This window comes from Herpailurus yagouaroundi, unplaced genomic scaffold (assembly GCF_014898765.1).
Source record: "Herpailurus yagouaroundi ecotype Mexico unplaced genomic scaffold, PumYag 250, whole genome shotgun sequence".
In the NCBI taxonomy this organism is placed as follows: domain Eukaryota; kingdom Metazoa; phylum Chordata; class Mammalia; order Carnivora; family Felidae; genus Herpailurus; species Herpailurus yagouaroundi.
In genome coordinates, this window is record NW_024412467.1 from 927,095 (window position 1) to 941,923 (window position 14,829).

The following is a 14,829-nucleotide window of genomic DNA, read 5'->3' on the forward strand; positions in this document are numbered from 1 at the left end:
AGAAAGAAAGAAAGAAAGAAAGAAAAAGAGAGAGAGGGAGGGAGGGAGGAAGGGAGGAAGGAAGAAAAGGAAAAAACTCAACTGGTGAAGCAACTCGGTGTTGGGACGTAATCCTTCATGAATCTCTCACATTTCTTCATGTATTGCTAGCAAGGCAATGAATGCCCCCTTTGTTCTGGATTTTCTTTCCAAGGATGCTTGCACAGCAAACACTCTTGGAAGACAGAGACAATGTCTCTCCAGAGCAATGGACAGGCGTGCTTACATCCATGGGTTTAGGGTTTCTCTCTCGTAACAGAACCCGCACGTGTACAGATGCCATGGTTTTGCCCTCTGCAAACTAGAGCCAGGGAACCAGAGGAAAAACTGCTGATAATCCAGTTATTGCTACTACTAGAATAATAGACTTTCCATTGTCTCGGACCCAGGAGTCTCGTGAATTACACCAGCGTCCGTGAAACTGCATGCGGCAGGTTTAGCTGGCACGTTGGGTAAAACTTTGGACCCTTCACATTTCTTGGCGCTCATCAACCCCACGCTCCCTTCTTCCTTCTGCATATTCTTTACCTTGGTTAATTACACAACCACCCACATGAATCCAAAGCTGGAAGTTAGATGCCTTCTCAGACTCCTTTCCTTTCCTCGCCCCACTCCTCCGTATCCAACCCATCACCAAGTCTACCCTTTAAATACTCAAGAGGAAGTGGGGGCAGAGAATTTTGTGAAAGGTTCATTTCCTTTCCTGCTCCCATCCTATCACCCAAATTCAGGCTCCCGCCATCTCTGTGGGGAGTATGACAACAATTTTCTAGCTGTCTTTTTCAGCAAAGGGGACAGCTGATTTGCTACTTCCTCATCTCTAGGGCTGAACAAAGCAGTATATTTTCCAGTCAGGAAACCTCTCCTTCCAACATCCTCCCTCTAATTCCACCATCCAAAGCCCAAGTGACACAGAGGTTTTTGTGAACTGCGAGTCTGGACAGGCTTTCCCCCAGGGCTGAAGCTTTTAAGACAGACAGGATAAAATCTGAAATCCTTCGCAGGAGAAAGGCCCTTTGTGCTTTGTGTCTAATGTATTCTCCCCCATCCAAAGCTTCTTTGCTCTTGTGCGTTATCTAACCGCAGCTTAACCGGTCGCTGCCGGGGCAGTGGAATCAAAGGTGGTGCTTAGAGCTAAGTCCTTTGTGCCAAGGCTCCTGTAAGTCTTTCTTCGCAGGGATGTATGATTTAGAAACTGTGGAGCCAAACCTCGGAGCTTTTCACTTGTGGTTTTTTTGTTGGTTTTTTTTTTTTTTTTTCCTACTTTTCCTCAGATGGGAGAGCTTTTTCTCCACCTCTGGAGGAAGGCCTTCTCACTCTCTGTTGAGGACAAGGCCCTTGTGCCTGAGCTGTAGCCGTGGCCACAATCGAAGCTCTCTAACTGCTGAATAAATCAAGGGATTGCCCCCTAAAATTATGTCATCATGCCTGAGTCCCCCCTTTCTCCTCACTTTGCAACCCCCGACTCCCTACACCCACCGAATTTTCCCTTCCTTTATCCCGCAGCTGGACGGTGCGGACAGCACTCCTTAGCACTCACATCTAAAGGCATTCGTACACACAAGTAGATGCAGATATGTTATTTACATAGCGGATTACACATTTAGTTCGATGCATAAGTAACCGAAGTTCATACACTTAAGAATACTCTATTACACAGCTGCCAGTTTTGCTAAGAGAGTAAATCTTGAACATGCTCATCACCCAGAAGGTTTTTTGTCACTGTGTAAAATGACAGACGTTGGCCACACAACGGCAGCGATCATTTCACAAGGTGCACAGACACCGAGTCCCTACGTGGGGCGGTTGAAACTAACACAGTATTCGTCAACCGTACCTCGGTCAAAAAGTGAATTAAAAAATGCCTGAAGCCATGAGCTCCATTCTGATTCATTCTGGGGTCCCTCCAACACTTCCTGTGATCGGCTGTACCCCGGTTCCCCGAAAGAAACCTGTACGGGCACAAGCAAAGTAATAAATTGCCACTATCCACTTCTCTGGGGGTCCCTCAACGGGCCAGACACCGCGTTAAGCGCTTTTGCAGGGTTTCTTACCTTGGGGACTGGTGAACATTTGCACCTTTCAGATCTCCGAGCTGGAGCTGAAATCTGGCTGTACCCTGAACCTAGGAACGTAGGGAGCCAACCACCGTCAGGAGCGTCTGTGGTTCCGTCACCAGCAGAAGTCACAGACATTTTCCCACTGAGGAGAACAAAGGCAGGAGAAATGTGGCTTCGATTACACCTTCTCACGACCTGTACCCACTGCTAGACGCCTGAGGCCCCCAGAACGGAACTCAGAAAGGAACTCACCCTGCCTTGCTGTCGCTGTTGTATTAAAAACAAAAAGCAGGGGCGCCTGGGTGGCGCAGTCGGTTAAGCGTCCGACTTCAGCCAGGTCACGATCTCGCGGTCCGGGAGTTCGAGCCCCGCGTCGGGCTCTGGGCTGATGGCTCAGAGCCTGGAGCCTGTTTCCGATTCTGTGTCTCCCTCTCTCTGCCCCTCCCCCATTCATGCTCTGTCTCTCTCCCCAAAAATAAATAAACGTTGAAAAAAAATTAAAAAAAAAACAAAACAAAAAAAACAAAAAGCAGCCGTATCTCAACCACAGCCAGGCCCCCAAGGCCCTGTAGGCGCTGCGTTCAGCGGACAGAAATTTCCTTAGAGACTCAGGTTATCTCTACCTTCCCGCCCTCCACAAACCCAAAAACAGAGAACCCGTCACTCCTCGCAACCCCAGGGCAGCTCTCCCTGCCCGCGGGTCCTGTCCCCGGGCAGTTATATACAATCACCTTTTGGCACCCAAGACGTCTCCAGACTTGTTTCTTGGCCGCTGGCTCACGACCCCCACGCCCCCCCCCCCCGCCCCCCGCGAAACCCATCCACGGCTCGTACTTGAGACAGGATGCCCGTTATCTACACCGCAGGCCTCACTATCTCCAAGTCTCACGGACGGGACGGGCCCCGGGTGGCGGCGCCAGCACGGGAGGCTCTGAGCAAGAGAGGAGTCCTGAACATTCTGTCCCCCGGTTCCCAACCGGCGGTGAAACATGGGGGAGGGGAACCCAACCCCTCGGGGATGGCGCCTGTCCTCTCTGTCTCTGTCTCTCTCTGTCTCTGTCTCTCTCGAGCCGCCTGCTCTGGTGTCTCGAGATCGTTACTTTTCCCTTTAATAAACTTTCCCGCTTGTGTGGCTGGTTGTGCTGCACGCCTGTCCTTGAATTTCTTGTGACAAGACCAATACCCTTCGGGGACTCCTTGGGTGGGTCTTCCCAGTTCACCCCAGGGGTGGGTGAGTGGGTGGAGGCCCCAGGCCCCGGGGTCTTCCCAGTTCAGCCCGTAACAGAACTGGGAGGGACAGGGGTGGATCCAGGAAAGTACGTTTCCCTCCTTCGGCTTTCTAGCTCTGCCAGGACCATTGACGCACTTTCGAGGGTCAGAACTGTCATTCCGGAAAACTCTGGATCGCTCCGTCTATTTGGTGTCAGACACCCACATGCTCAAAAGATGCACGGACCAGGGTGTTAATTGAGGAATTTGCAGACAGGAAAAGTGGGCAGAGAGGTTTCAGGGCTGATATATTATTTCCTAATTTGCTCTCCCCGCTTCGAAATATTTGGCTAAGACCCTAGCCTCTTTGTACAGAAAAAAATAATAATAAATAACCCTTTCTAGCTTTGTGGTGCTAGAGATACGCGGAAATTCTAAATTCCATATGACCACTTGATGAGGGAAACGAAGGCGAGAGAAATGCAGTTTATTTTTTAAAAAAAAATTTTTTTTCAACGTTTTTATTTATTTTTGGGACAGAGAGAGACAGAGCATGAACGGGGGAGGGGCAGAGAGAGAGGGAGACACAGAATCGGAAACAGGCTCCAGGCTCTGAGCCATCGGCCCAGAGCCTGACGCGGGGCTCGAACTCACGCGAGATCACGCGAGATCTCGCGAGATCGTGACCTGGCTGAAGTCGGCCGCTCAACCGACTCGCCACCCAGGCGCCCCGAGAAATGCAGTTTAAATCTCCTTGCCGCTGGCAGCCGACTGCTAGATGTGCAGACCGTGACCTTGAGGACCTCATGGCCCCCCTGCTGCCTTCATGTTTTTGTTTCATTAAAGACGAAAAGCAACCTTATCTTAACAGCAGCTGCCCCTCAACGTCCTGAAACCTTGCTTCCAAATTCCTCAGAGACTGGCTTATCCTCACTCCCACTGACTTGAAAGTGTGTAACCAGTCACTCCTCACAACCCCCCGGGGCAGCCCTCTCTGCCCCCTGGGTCCTGTCCCTTTGCTGTAGTAAAAGCACCTTTTTCCACCAGAAAACACCTCAAGAATTCTTTCTCAGCCATTTGCTCATGAACGTCACTTTATAATTTTATCACTGTCGCGCCCTTACGTGGGGCTTTGAGTTTTTTTCATCTGGACTCTGAGCCCCAGCGCTAACTTGGTAATTCCTCTCCTCGCTCCTTTTATTTCAGGGGCTTTTGGAGGAACAGTTTCATGTCAGTTGCTCAGGCTGCAGGCCTCTGGTGCCCGTGGCTCCTCCGCAGGGAGGAGAAAGGCTGCCTTTTGGCTGGAGGTTAGTACCCTGGCAGGAATGGTAAGACCAGAAACTTGATGCCCTCTCTTTATTCCTGTCCTTATAGCAAGTTGTCCGTCTTGGGCGTGGGACAGCCGCCTAAGTCACCAGGACGGCTGCCACTCTTAAGACTCCCTTGCGAGGTTTCCTCCTCGTTGGTCTAATGTGGGCCCCTCCAGATCCCTGGTCTAGCCGCCTCTGGCCCAGAGAACGCCACTCAGAGCCGGCCGAAACCAGTCCGTGCATGATTAAATTAGATCCCAACTGGGGACTGTTTCCTAGGGAAGTCGCTGTAAGGACGACATGTGTTGGAACGTCTCTTAGACCCTGATGGGTTTCTGTCTTTACGGTTTTTCATCAGGGCCCCTACTGACTACTGAAATTATCATTCCTGCAGGAAACCAAGCAAATAGACTGAGATACCCCATACCCAGCTGTGAATGGCCCTAAATCATGCCCCGGATTTTAAGGCCTCTTGTAAAATGTGTTTGGCCACTAACCAGGCTGATAAAGTCCCTCCTGATACACTGAGGACTGTCTAAACAGGCCTCCTCTGTAAGGAGCCCCTCCCGGGTAGTGGGTAGCGGGAGTCTTGTTTCATTCTCGCCCTAATAAATGTGGTGCCTGTGCCGCTCTTAACCTTGTTCGTGGGTTCCATCCTTCGGCTCCATCAGAACACGATCCTGCATTTTTAAAAACGCAGTACAATGGGCGCCTGGGTGGCGCAGTCGGTTAAGCGTCCGACTTCAGCCAGGTCACGATCTCGCGGTCCGTGAGTTCGAGCCCCGCGTCGGGCTCTGGGCTGATGGCTCAGAGCCCGGAGCCTGTTTCCGATTCTGTGTCTCCCTCTCTCTCTGCCCCTCCCCTGTTCATGCTCTGTCTCTCTCTGTCCCAAAAATAAATAAACGTTGAAAAAAAATTAAAAAAAAAAAAAACGCAGTACATCCCCCTGGAATTTAGTGTCCTTTCATTACTGCCTGTCTTCGCTGGAAATCACAACTGTTTAGCATGTGGATAGCTTGCATTTGATTGTTTTCTAGTGGTATCTTGGGCAATTTCCTTAATTTACTCAGAAACTGGATGGATTACATTTGAAATTTATACCGCTGATCTTTCCAACAATGAGGGGCTTTCTAACCCCCCCGAGTTGTAGACCTGGGTCTTAATATGGAATTTACCACTCACTGTCTGACCTCAAGGCAAATTAATCTGTTTGTCTCAAGTGTCACTAAGTGTAAAGTAAAATGGGGATAATAATATTCAGCTCATAGGGTCATGGAAATAAACTTACGCATGGAAATCACTGGACACAGTGTTTGGCAAACAGTGAGCACTTGAGAACTTCCTTACTGTAAAAAAAAAACAAAAAAAACCCTGCTAGAATTTACTTGGTGATGCATTTAAATCATTCTTTGGATTCAACAATTTATTGACCACCTACTATGCACCATGTTCTCTTAACCTCTTTGCAAATGTCATTGCTCTTTCTAGAAGGCTTTCTTTCCCCCACTCCTTCTTGCTTAAAGGACTTCTTGCTTGACTAACTCCTGTTTTCATTTTGCTGCTTAAGTGTCAAAACAACCCAGGACCCCTTCCTGCTCTGGCATCACGGTCAGGATCTTCTGCGGCATTAGCCCCACACCGGGCACAGTACCGTGTGGTGACTTCACTGCATTTGACTTTGGACTCTGAGGACAGGGCATGTTTTTCTTTAATCCCCATCTGTTGCTTGGCAAAGAGAAGGCACAGATACATATTTGCTGGTTACCAAGCAAAATGAGGTGGGGACAGTTGAGCAGGAGGACAGACAGTAAGACAGCTTGATAAAATAGTTTCATGCTACTCAGTGACAGCCATTTAGCGGATCTTCCTCCAACTTTTGTCCGTCCCTTACAGCCTATTGCCTGCCCACACATGGGTGCCCCCACACCCCCCTCCACGACTCAGATTGCTTTTCTCTGTCTGAAACTCTAACAGTATCCCATAATGTTCAGAGACACTCTTGTCCGCCCTCTTTCCAATTCCTCTTCTGCTTCCTTGTTCTCCCTCAGAGAGCCAAACAGCCAAACACATTTTCACCGCCTGCCTGCATTATGCCGTTCCCTCTGCTGGAACGCTTTTCCCTCCTGTGGACCTACCTCTCTTGTTCCTTTATTTCATTAAGGGTTCCGCTCAGGTGTCATCCTCATCAGGGAGGACTTCCCCAACCACCCTATCTACATAGCACCCACTTTTAAGGCCCCTCGTCACACAAGTTTGGGTATTTTCTATGCCGCGCCCCCCCCCCCCCAGGATAGAAGCTTGGCGAAAGCTGCCTTTGTTTTGTTCGTTGTTGTGCCCCTAGCAACTTGGACGATGCCCAGCGTTAGAAAGAGTAAAAGAGGGAATAACATTGTGTAGAAGCAAAACTGTTTGCATATACACAACATATGGTTTACTTATGTAGAAAGCCCAAAAGAATATACACACATATTACACGAATGAGAGTTCAGCAAAGATGCTGGATACGAAAATCAACTAGCTAGAAAATGCAGGAACTAAAAACATCCCACAAAAATAGCATCAAAAAGTATAAAGTCCCTAGGAAATATTAACAATAGACATTTATGGAGAAAATTATAAAACTTTATTGAAAGACACTTAAAAAGGTTAAATAAATGAAGAGCTACATCATGTTCAAGGGAAGACTCAACATTGTAATTAGTCTATGAATTCAATATAAGTCCAATAAAAATTCCAGCATTTTTGTTTTGTTTTAGAACTGGTCAATCTAGGGGCGCCTGGGTGGCTCAGTCGGCTAAGCGTCCGACGTCGGCTCAGGTCATGATCTCGCGATTCGTGAGTGCGAGCCACACATCAGGCTCCGTGCTGACGGCTCAGAGCCTGGAGCCTGCTTGGGATTCTGTGTCTCCCTCTCTCTCTGCCCCTGCCCTATGCACACTCTGTCTCTCTCTGTCTCTCAAAAATGAATAGACATTAAAAAAAATTTAAAAATAAAAGGACTGATCAATCTAATTCTAAAAGTTGTAGCAAATCTAATTCTAAAAGCCGTTAGCAAACGGCTGAGGATGGCCACGATGCTCCCGAAGAAGACAAGTTTGGTGGAGACTTTATTTTGGAGGTGGAGGTGAGATTTGTCCTGAGATACCAAGACCTCTTTCTAAAAGCTGTAGTGCTCAGGACTATATTGCACTGCCGTGGGGTTGGGCAAACTGACCAGTGAGTCAGAAGAGAATCCACACCCGCCCTGCCCCGCACCCACCCACCCCCAAGAGACTCCATTTTCGAAAGAGCTGGTGTTCCGGATCCATGGGAAGGAATGAACTCTTCAGAAAATGGTGCAGCGACGACCACAGCTCATCCACCCGGACAAAATATTATATTGAACTTCTATCTCGTACTTTGCACGCCGATCAGTGCAGAGAAGACTGCGGACAAGTGTGAAACGTAAAACCATGTTTAAGGTGCAGTAAAGAACATCTCTAGGGCTGTGGGTAGGAAATGATCCCCCTCCCACCAGGCTAAGACGTATTCAGCTTTTATAAGGTACTTTTCAGGACCAGCCACTTCCAGGAGGACACGGGTGACAATCGATCCACACAACACCCGACAACATTCAAACTCCCCCCCCCCGCCCCCCCCCCCAAGTCAACAGTCTTCTGTTGCTCTTCTGAAAAGGTGACGTTCTCGGGAGGCGTGGATATTTCGCATGAGGTACGTGAGATCTTTTCACGGGTCAACTCTGACGTGGGGGAGAGGAGCTAAAAAGTCCAGGATGGCCACTGGGATCGCCCGCCAACTACACACAGGGATCCGGCTCTTTGGGGCAACGCCATCTTGCTGTTACGGCCGGAAGGCCTGAGTGCGATCACCCGACAGGAGGCTGGGGGTGCCAAGGCCGCGTCATGACTATTCCAGGAAGGCCAGTGTATGCTGCTCGCCTCAGGAGAGAAGCCATGAGGTTTTGCTTCTCCATGCCGGAAGGCTTCTGAGCCCGGGGGGGCTGACAGGAGACCCCTCCCGGGAACCGAGAATAATCTTCAACAGGGAGGACACGCGGCGCCATCTCCCCCCATTTCAATCGGGCCCCGGAGACATCCTGTCAGCGGGATTTGCGCTTTCCACAGGGGACAACAACAATGGCGTCTTGTATGCCAACGGCGGAAGTTGGAAATCAGAGCCCAAGTTCTACGCTTTTATAAAAGATGACTGAAGACAGACAGTATCTCGAACAGCAGAGTCACTAGAAGTTGAGTTATGAAAAAAGTACATTTCATTTGGCGTCCCCACCGCCTTCTGCTTTCTGTGACGGGGCCGTGGAAGCGTCCGGGTTCTTCCCGGCCTTGTCCCCGGCCTTGTCCCCAACCCTGTCGCCCTCTGCTTTCCCCTTTCTCGCCTTGGGCCGCTTCTCGGCCTTCCTGGCAGCGGCCTTTGGAGGCCTGGCTTCCGGTTTTGGGGGAGCGGGTTTGGCAGACAGCCGCGCAGATCTCCTCTGCGGCTCACCCTTCACCTTGGCTTTGTCACCTTTAGCATCGCCTTTTGCCTTTCTCTTGGGCATGGTGGCGGGTGGCTTCGCCAGGCCAGGGAGGGCGGCGGCTTCTGCCTTCCTCACACTGCTTCCGGGAAGATTTCTGTAACAAACACAAAGCGTGTAAGCCATTACGGGATGGACGGACAGATGGAACTACATTAACGTTCAAGGTTGACCGTATTAGAATGAAGAACTTGTACACATCGAAGATAGTATAAAAAAGTAAAAGGATAGTTACAAGCTGGGCAAAGATATTCCCAACACACAGAACTGACCAGGGATCCGAATCCAGCATATACAAAGAATTCCTGGGGCGCCTGGGTTCAGTCAGTTGAACCTCCAACGTGGGCTCAGGTCGTGATCTTAGAGTTCACGAGTTCGAGCCCCGTGTGGGTCTCTGTGCCGACAGCTCAGAGCCTGGAGCCTGCTTGGGATTCTGTGTCCCCCCCTCTCTTTGCCCCTCCCCAAGTGGTGCCCTGTCTCTCAAAATTAAACATTAAGAAATTAAAAAAAAAAAAAAAAAAAGAATGGCTACAGATCCACGAGAGAAGGGCAAAATGAAAAATTGAAAACGATGAGCAAAAGTGTTAACAAGAACTTCTTAGAAGCAGCACGAATGGTGAATAAGCACGTACGAGTATGCCCAACCTCACTAGTAACACAGAGAAAGACACGCTGACATTTCACGGCCATCAAATTGGTGGAAACTAAGTGGCCTGACAAAATCAAGCGCCCAGCAGATGTGGAACAATCAAAGCATCATGCACTGCTGGGCTGTGCTGTTTATTTGTGTGTAAATTAGTGTATTAAATTTGAAAATATCCTGAAAAGCAATTTCACTTCTGGGTGTTTACCCAGAGGAATTCTTGGAGATGCACACAGGCAACCCCTATGAGAATGTTCACGAACCTCTACACCACCCACTGGCCTTTCGGTAGCAGAAGAGATCAATCCATTATTAGCATCACTGCAAAGGAACGCGAGTCAGCAGCAGAAACGAAGAGATTAGGATGAATCTCAAGCACGTAATGTTGAGCAAAAACAACGGATTGCCAAATACGTACAGTATAGATCCACTGACAAGCATACAGCCAAATGGCATGTCTACACCGCAAGCATGTAGTAAAACCAAAACAGAAAACAACAACGACAACAAAATAAGGGATAAAGGTAAAAATCGGGACAAGAGCCACATCGAAGGGAGTCGAGAAAGAGCCGGTGGCTGGAGACGGGGTGGGGGTCCAGAGGAAGGGGTGAGGTAGCACTCTCTTCCTTGGACTGGGGGTGGGACAGGAGCACACAGAACAGAAGGTGATTTATTTGGGGTCGGGTAATTAGGACCCGGGGCTGTGGCTGCCATTCCCAAGTGGCATGGGAACTCTTTTAAAGCTTTAGGCCAAGTCCAGCGGCTCAGACCTCTGCCCACCCCCCACCCTTGAACCATTTCCTGGGGAATTCTGTAACCTCTGCCCTGCCCCACTCCACAGCGTTTTGAGGGAAAAAAAAAAAAATTACCTTGTCCCTAAACTGCTCCAAAGTTCTGTTGTGTTGTTTCTGCTGGACCTCACTATCTAGATACTTCGTGGGCAAACCTGATCCTTGAGCAAACCTGGTTTTGATTTTATGTTCCTTGGCTAACAAAAGGACCCCCCTGTAAATCGTGCTAAAGTATCAAATTAGCCATTTTTCTCCCCACTTTTTCACCATGACCAGAGCCGCTGAAAATTTTGTTTCTCCCTTCCTCCTTGTGCAATAGAGGGAGAAATATATTAGCATGAAGAAGAAAGAGCCAAAGTGCCCGGATCAGTCAGTATTGCCCTTGGGACCTGGTAAGGGACTTTGGGACCAGGGAAGGATATGAACAGGAGGGACAGCTGTATTCTCATGCTGAACAGCAATGCAGTGAAAAGCTAATGTGAAATTAGCAGGACCCTTCTCTCCCCTTGCAGCGCCCTTCGCCCGCCTCTAAATATTCTAAATTCCTGAGGGTCACGAAGCCCCTGCTGCCACAGAAGCGCAGCATGGGTCTGCTGGTCCGGGGGACTCGCCCGCCCTCACCCGAGGACACGCGTCCCCAGACATTCCGTGAACTTAGGCCTAATTTATCCTCTTTTTATTTCCTCTCCCAAACGCACCACTAAAGACATGCTTGAACAATTCTTAGAGAACAAAAGGTGTGTGTGTGTGTGTGTGTGTGTGTGTGTGTGTGTGTGTTTTAACCCAAATTCTGGCGCAACACAGAAAATGATTTTTAAAGAAAATAATTGAGGAGGCTAGAGATCCCACAGGCTAACGCTGCGTGTGGTGACCGTGTGCCTGGAGAGGGACAGGCAGGGAGACAGCTGCTCTTAAGATGAAGGGACCAACGTTGAGAGATGTTTTTTGGCATGAAAATCATTTGGTCTGGTGCTAGGGTGACTGGGTTTATCCCTGTTGTCCTGGTATAATTATTTAAAAAAAATTTTTTTTCTTAATGTTTATTCATCTCTGAGACAGAGCATGAACAGGGGAGGCGCAGAGAGAGGGAGACAGAATCCGAAGCAGGCTCCAGGCTCTGAGCTGTCAGCGCAGAGCCCAATGCGGGCCTCGAACTCATGACCTGAGCCGAAGTCGGACGCTTAACCCACCGAGCCACCCAGGCTCCCCGCGTACAGGGGGCTTTTGAGGGCAGTGAAACCATTCTGTATGTTACCGTAATGGTGGATAAGCGACATTAGGCATTTAGCAAAACTCCACTGTATACAAAGAGAGAGGCCGAATGTAGACTGTGGACTTCAGGTAATTATGTGGAAATCCTGGCTCATCGATTGTAACACATGTACCACGCCAGTGCAAGTTGTTAATAAGAAGAGAAACTTTAATAATAGGAGAAACTGTACTTTCTGCTCAATTTGTCTGAAAGACTAAAACTGCTCTTAAAAAAAAAAAATGAAGTCTACTGATTCAAAAAAACAAAACAACCCCCCCCCCCATATTTTAAGAATTAAAACAAGAAGAAATAATTTGTCAGACAATAAAATATAGAATTCACAGGCGACAAACATTCCATCGTGTATGTCAGAGGGAAGAACTATTATGGGCTGGCAGATAAATCTACCTAATGTTGTAACTGCGGGAATCCAGAAATAGGACTTTCCATGGCTATCTCCAGGGCAAGAAATGATCAAGACAGGGCAACAATGTTTCAAGCTTTAGGAATTTAACAGTCCCCCTTTGTGAATACAGCTTTGTCCTTGGAAGTGCTATTGTAACAGAGAACAGAACAGGAACACAGTGAGACTCTGAATCACTCTCTCCCAGGTTGCACACCTCACGGGAGAACTAACTCTTCATTTAACCAGACTGATTGTTCCGCAACGTCCAGGCTCTCTCTCCCTCAGCAGCCCCCGGGGGAGAGGCAACATCCTTTCCTTAAAATGCTTCTGTTAGCTACGAAGATGTGCATTTTTCCATTAGCAAGAGACCTAGGAAGTTTAAATTAACTGGCAGAAATAGCTTAAAACACCTAATGGTCAAATGAAGAGTAAATCCTAGCTTTCATGGGCAGGAGAAACCTGCTAACGCCGACTTTGAAGCAGCTGTGCTATAATCCTCTGGGAGATGCACTGCTGGGGATTCTCCAAACTGTGTCAACAGGATATGTGATACATCCATCTGAGTCTCCAGAAGTGAGCTGAATTTGCACCCCCCCCCCAAATTCATAGGTAGAAGTCCTGACCCCCAGGACCTCACACTGTGACTGCAGTTGGAGGCAGGGCCTTTAAAAAGGCAGTTAAGGTAAAATGAGGACGTACGGGTGGGCCCTGACCCGACAGCACTCCTGTCCTTATAAGAGGGGATCGGGACACAGACAACACAGAGGGGTGACCATCCAAGCTAAGGAGAGAGGATTAGGAAGAAACCAAAGCTGTTAACATCCTGATGCCGGACTTCCAGCCTTTAGAACTGGGAGAAAATACATTTCTGTTGTTTCCGACACGCGGCCTGTGGCATTTTGTCACACAGCTCCGGCACATTAACGCAGGAGGGGCGAGTGCTAAGACCCTACTGACCTAGAGCACATCCCGGGTGAGATTCCCTGTGAGGTTCGGCACAGCTCTCAAAATCCTTCCCCCATACGGTTTTTTCTCTTTCCTCGCAAGCCTGTCGCCAGTATCCACGGAGCAAATCCCCGCCCCATCCAATACATGCCCCACCCCATTCCCAGCAGACTCGCACAGGGCGCATTTTAGCAGCATTTACTGGTCTGGATTTCTGGGAGCCAGTTCTAACTTGGGTTCTGGTCTCAATCCCACCCCCAAAGTCGCAAGGCCACCTTCTCTCTGCCTCTTACTCAGGCCAAGATCGTGCTTTGGGGTTGGACGGGAGACCTGGAAGGCGGCTGATAACGCCAAGTTCGGGAAAGGGAGAATAAAGGACATGACCCAAGAAAAGCTGGTGTGCAAGGGGAGCCGCGGGACAAGAGCCCACCTGGCGTCAGCCGCCATCTAGGGCCTATCTGTTCTCCACCTGCCAGACGACGTGATCAGTCAGGGCTGCAGCCCGAGCTTCCGTCTGGGGTTAAGTGAGGGGCACTGGGGGAGGGAAAGGTGAGAAAGGGCAGAGTGTCTAAAAGGGAAGGGCAGCTGCATCTTGCCCGGGGCCTCCTGGTCTGAAGAGAAGCAGAGAGCCACGGGTTTCTCAACGAAACTGCCACCCATTTGCAACTGGTTGGCTTGGGGCACACTCGCTTCGGTGTTCCCGCAAATCTCCAACATCTCCCAGGCCCCTGAGACCCCGGCCTGCTTTCTGGGCACATTAACTCCCTCCTATTTCTGAGTGGCAGGGAAGAGACTGTAAATGAAAATGTCTTAGATAAATTTCTATCGGCCACCTGCCAAACCTTATCATCTTGCTAACAAGGGAATTAACAAGATGATAAAATCACGTCTTTTTTTTTTGGCAGAGACAGGGTGAAAATGGAGGAGGGAGAGAGAAGGAAAGCTCATTAGGTAAAGGCTGCCCTTTCTTATGCCCATAAACACATCACATTGGCATCAGTCACTTCAGGGAACCCAGAGCCCCGCGGACTGGGAGACTAGGCTCGGCCGACCCTTAAAAGCAAAAAGCGGTGGTGGTCGTGGTAGTAGTAATCACCTACGAAGGAAATCCTGAGGCTGTCGGGTGGGATACCAAGACTTCTGTGCCAGAAAAGCCTTTGATGGATCCGATTACCACGCAAGCAGACCAGGGGTCCGAGGTCAGAGGCCCAACACCGGGGCTCAAGACCCGATTCCGAGCAGGTGCGGCCCGTGACCCCAAGCTTCGAGGCGACGCGCAGAACCCACCGCGGGTCCGTTTCTTAACTTTCTTCGGGCGGGGAGGGCAGAAGGCCAAAGCGCAGGCAGACCCGGGCCTCCGGGGTCCCCGGGGCGGCGGGGAGGGGGGCTTCCCGCAGGTGAGGCCCCCGGGAGTGGGGGAGACGGACGCCGAGGGGGGTGGGCCAGGCCAACCCACCCGCCACGGCCCGGCCGGCGCAGTCCCTTCGGCCCCCCGGCCGCCCCCCCCCCCCCAGGTGTCCGCCCCAGCGTCCGGGCGACGCGCCGCCGGAAATCGCCCCTTCCCAGAGACTCACGCCCGGGCCGGCGGACACACCGTGATTCCGGAGGCGCGGCGGCCGGAGGGTCCCCGGTACACGACCGCC

The 14,829-nt window shown here is 50.0% G+C and overlaps 1 protein-coding gene and 1 long non-coding RNA gene across 4 annotated transcripts; both read right to left on the bottom strand.

Annotated features, from left to right (window-relative positions):
* Positions 1-1,608: 1,608 nt before the first annotated feature.
* LOC121020386 (uncharacterized) lies at positions 1,609-2,385 on the bottom strand. Its single transcript, XR_005786106.1, has 2 exons — positions 2,094-2,385; positions 1,609-1,991 (listed from the first exon to the last, which is right to left on the bottom strand). It is a non-coding gene; the product is annotated as an uncharacterized LOC121020386 (long non-coding RNA).
* A 5,617-nt stretch (positions 2,386-8,002) lies between these two features.
* Positions 8,003-14,823, bottom strand: HMGN4 (high mobility group nucleosomal binding domain 4). Of its 3 annotated transcripts, none has more exons than XM_040460386.1 (2): positions 14,781-14,823; positions 8,003-9,246 (listed from the first exon to the last, which is right to left on the bottom strand). In XM_040460386.1, the coding sequence occupies exon 2, from the start codon at positions 9,171-9,173 to the stop codon at positions 8,889-8,891; it is 285 nt and encodes a 94-aa protein (XP_040316320.1). In that variant the 5' UTR covers positions 9,174-9,246; positions 14,781-14,823; the 3' UTR covers positions 8,003-8,888. The 3 variants fall into 3 exon arrangements, with proteins under 3 accessions (XP_040316320.1, XP_040316321.1, XP_040316323.1); XM_040460387.1 differs by having other exon boundaries at positions 14,761-14,823; XM_040460389.1 differs by lacking the exon at positions 14,781-14,823 and adding an exon at positions 12,244-13,308.
* Between the last annotated feature and the right edge of the window lie 6 nt (positions 14,824-14,829).

Coding starts and splice junctions, on each gene's coding strand:
- HMGN4 (XM_040460386.1), bottom strand. CDS start 9,173: ATGCCCAAGAGAAAGGCAAAAGGCGATGCTAAAGGTGACAAAGCCAAG.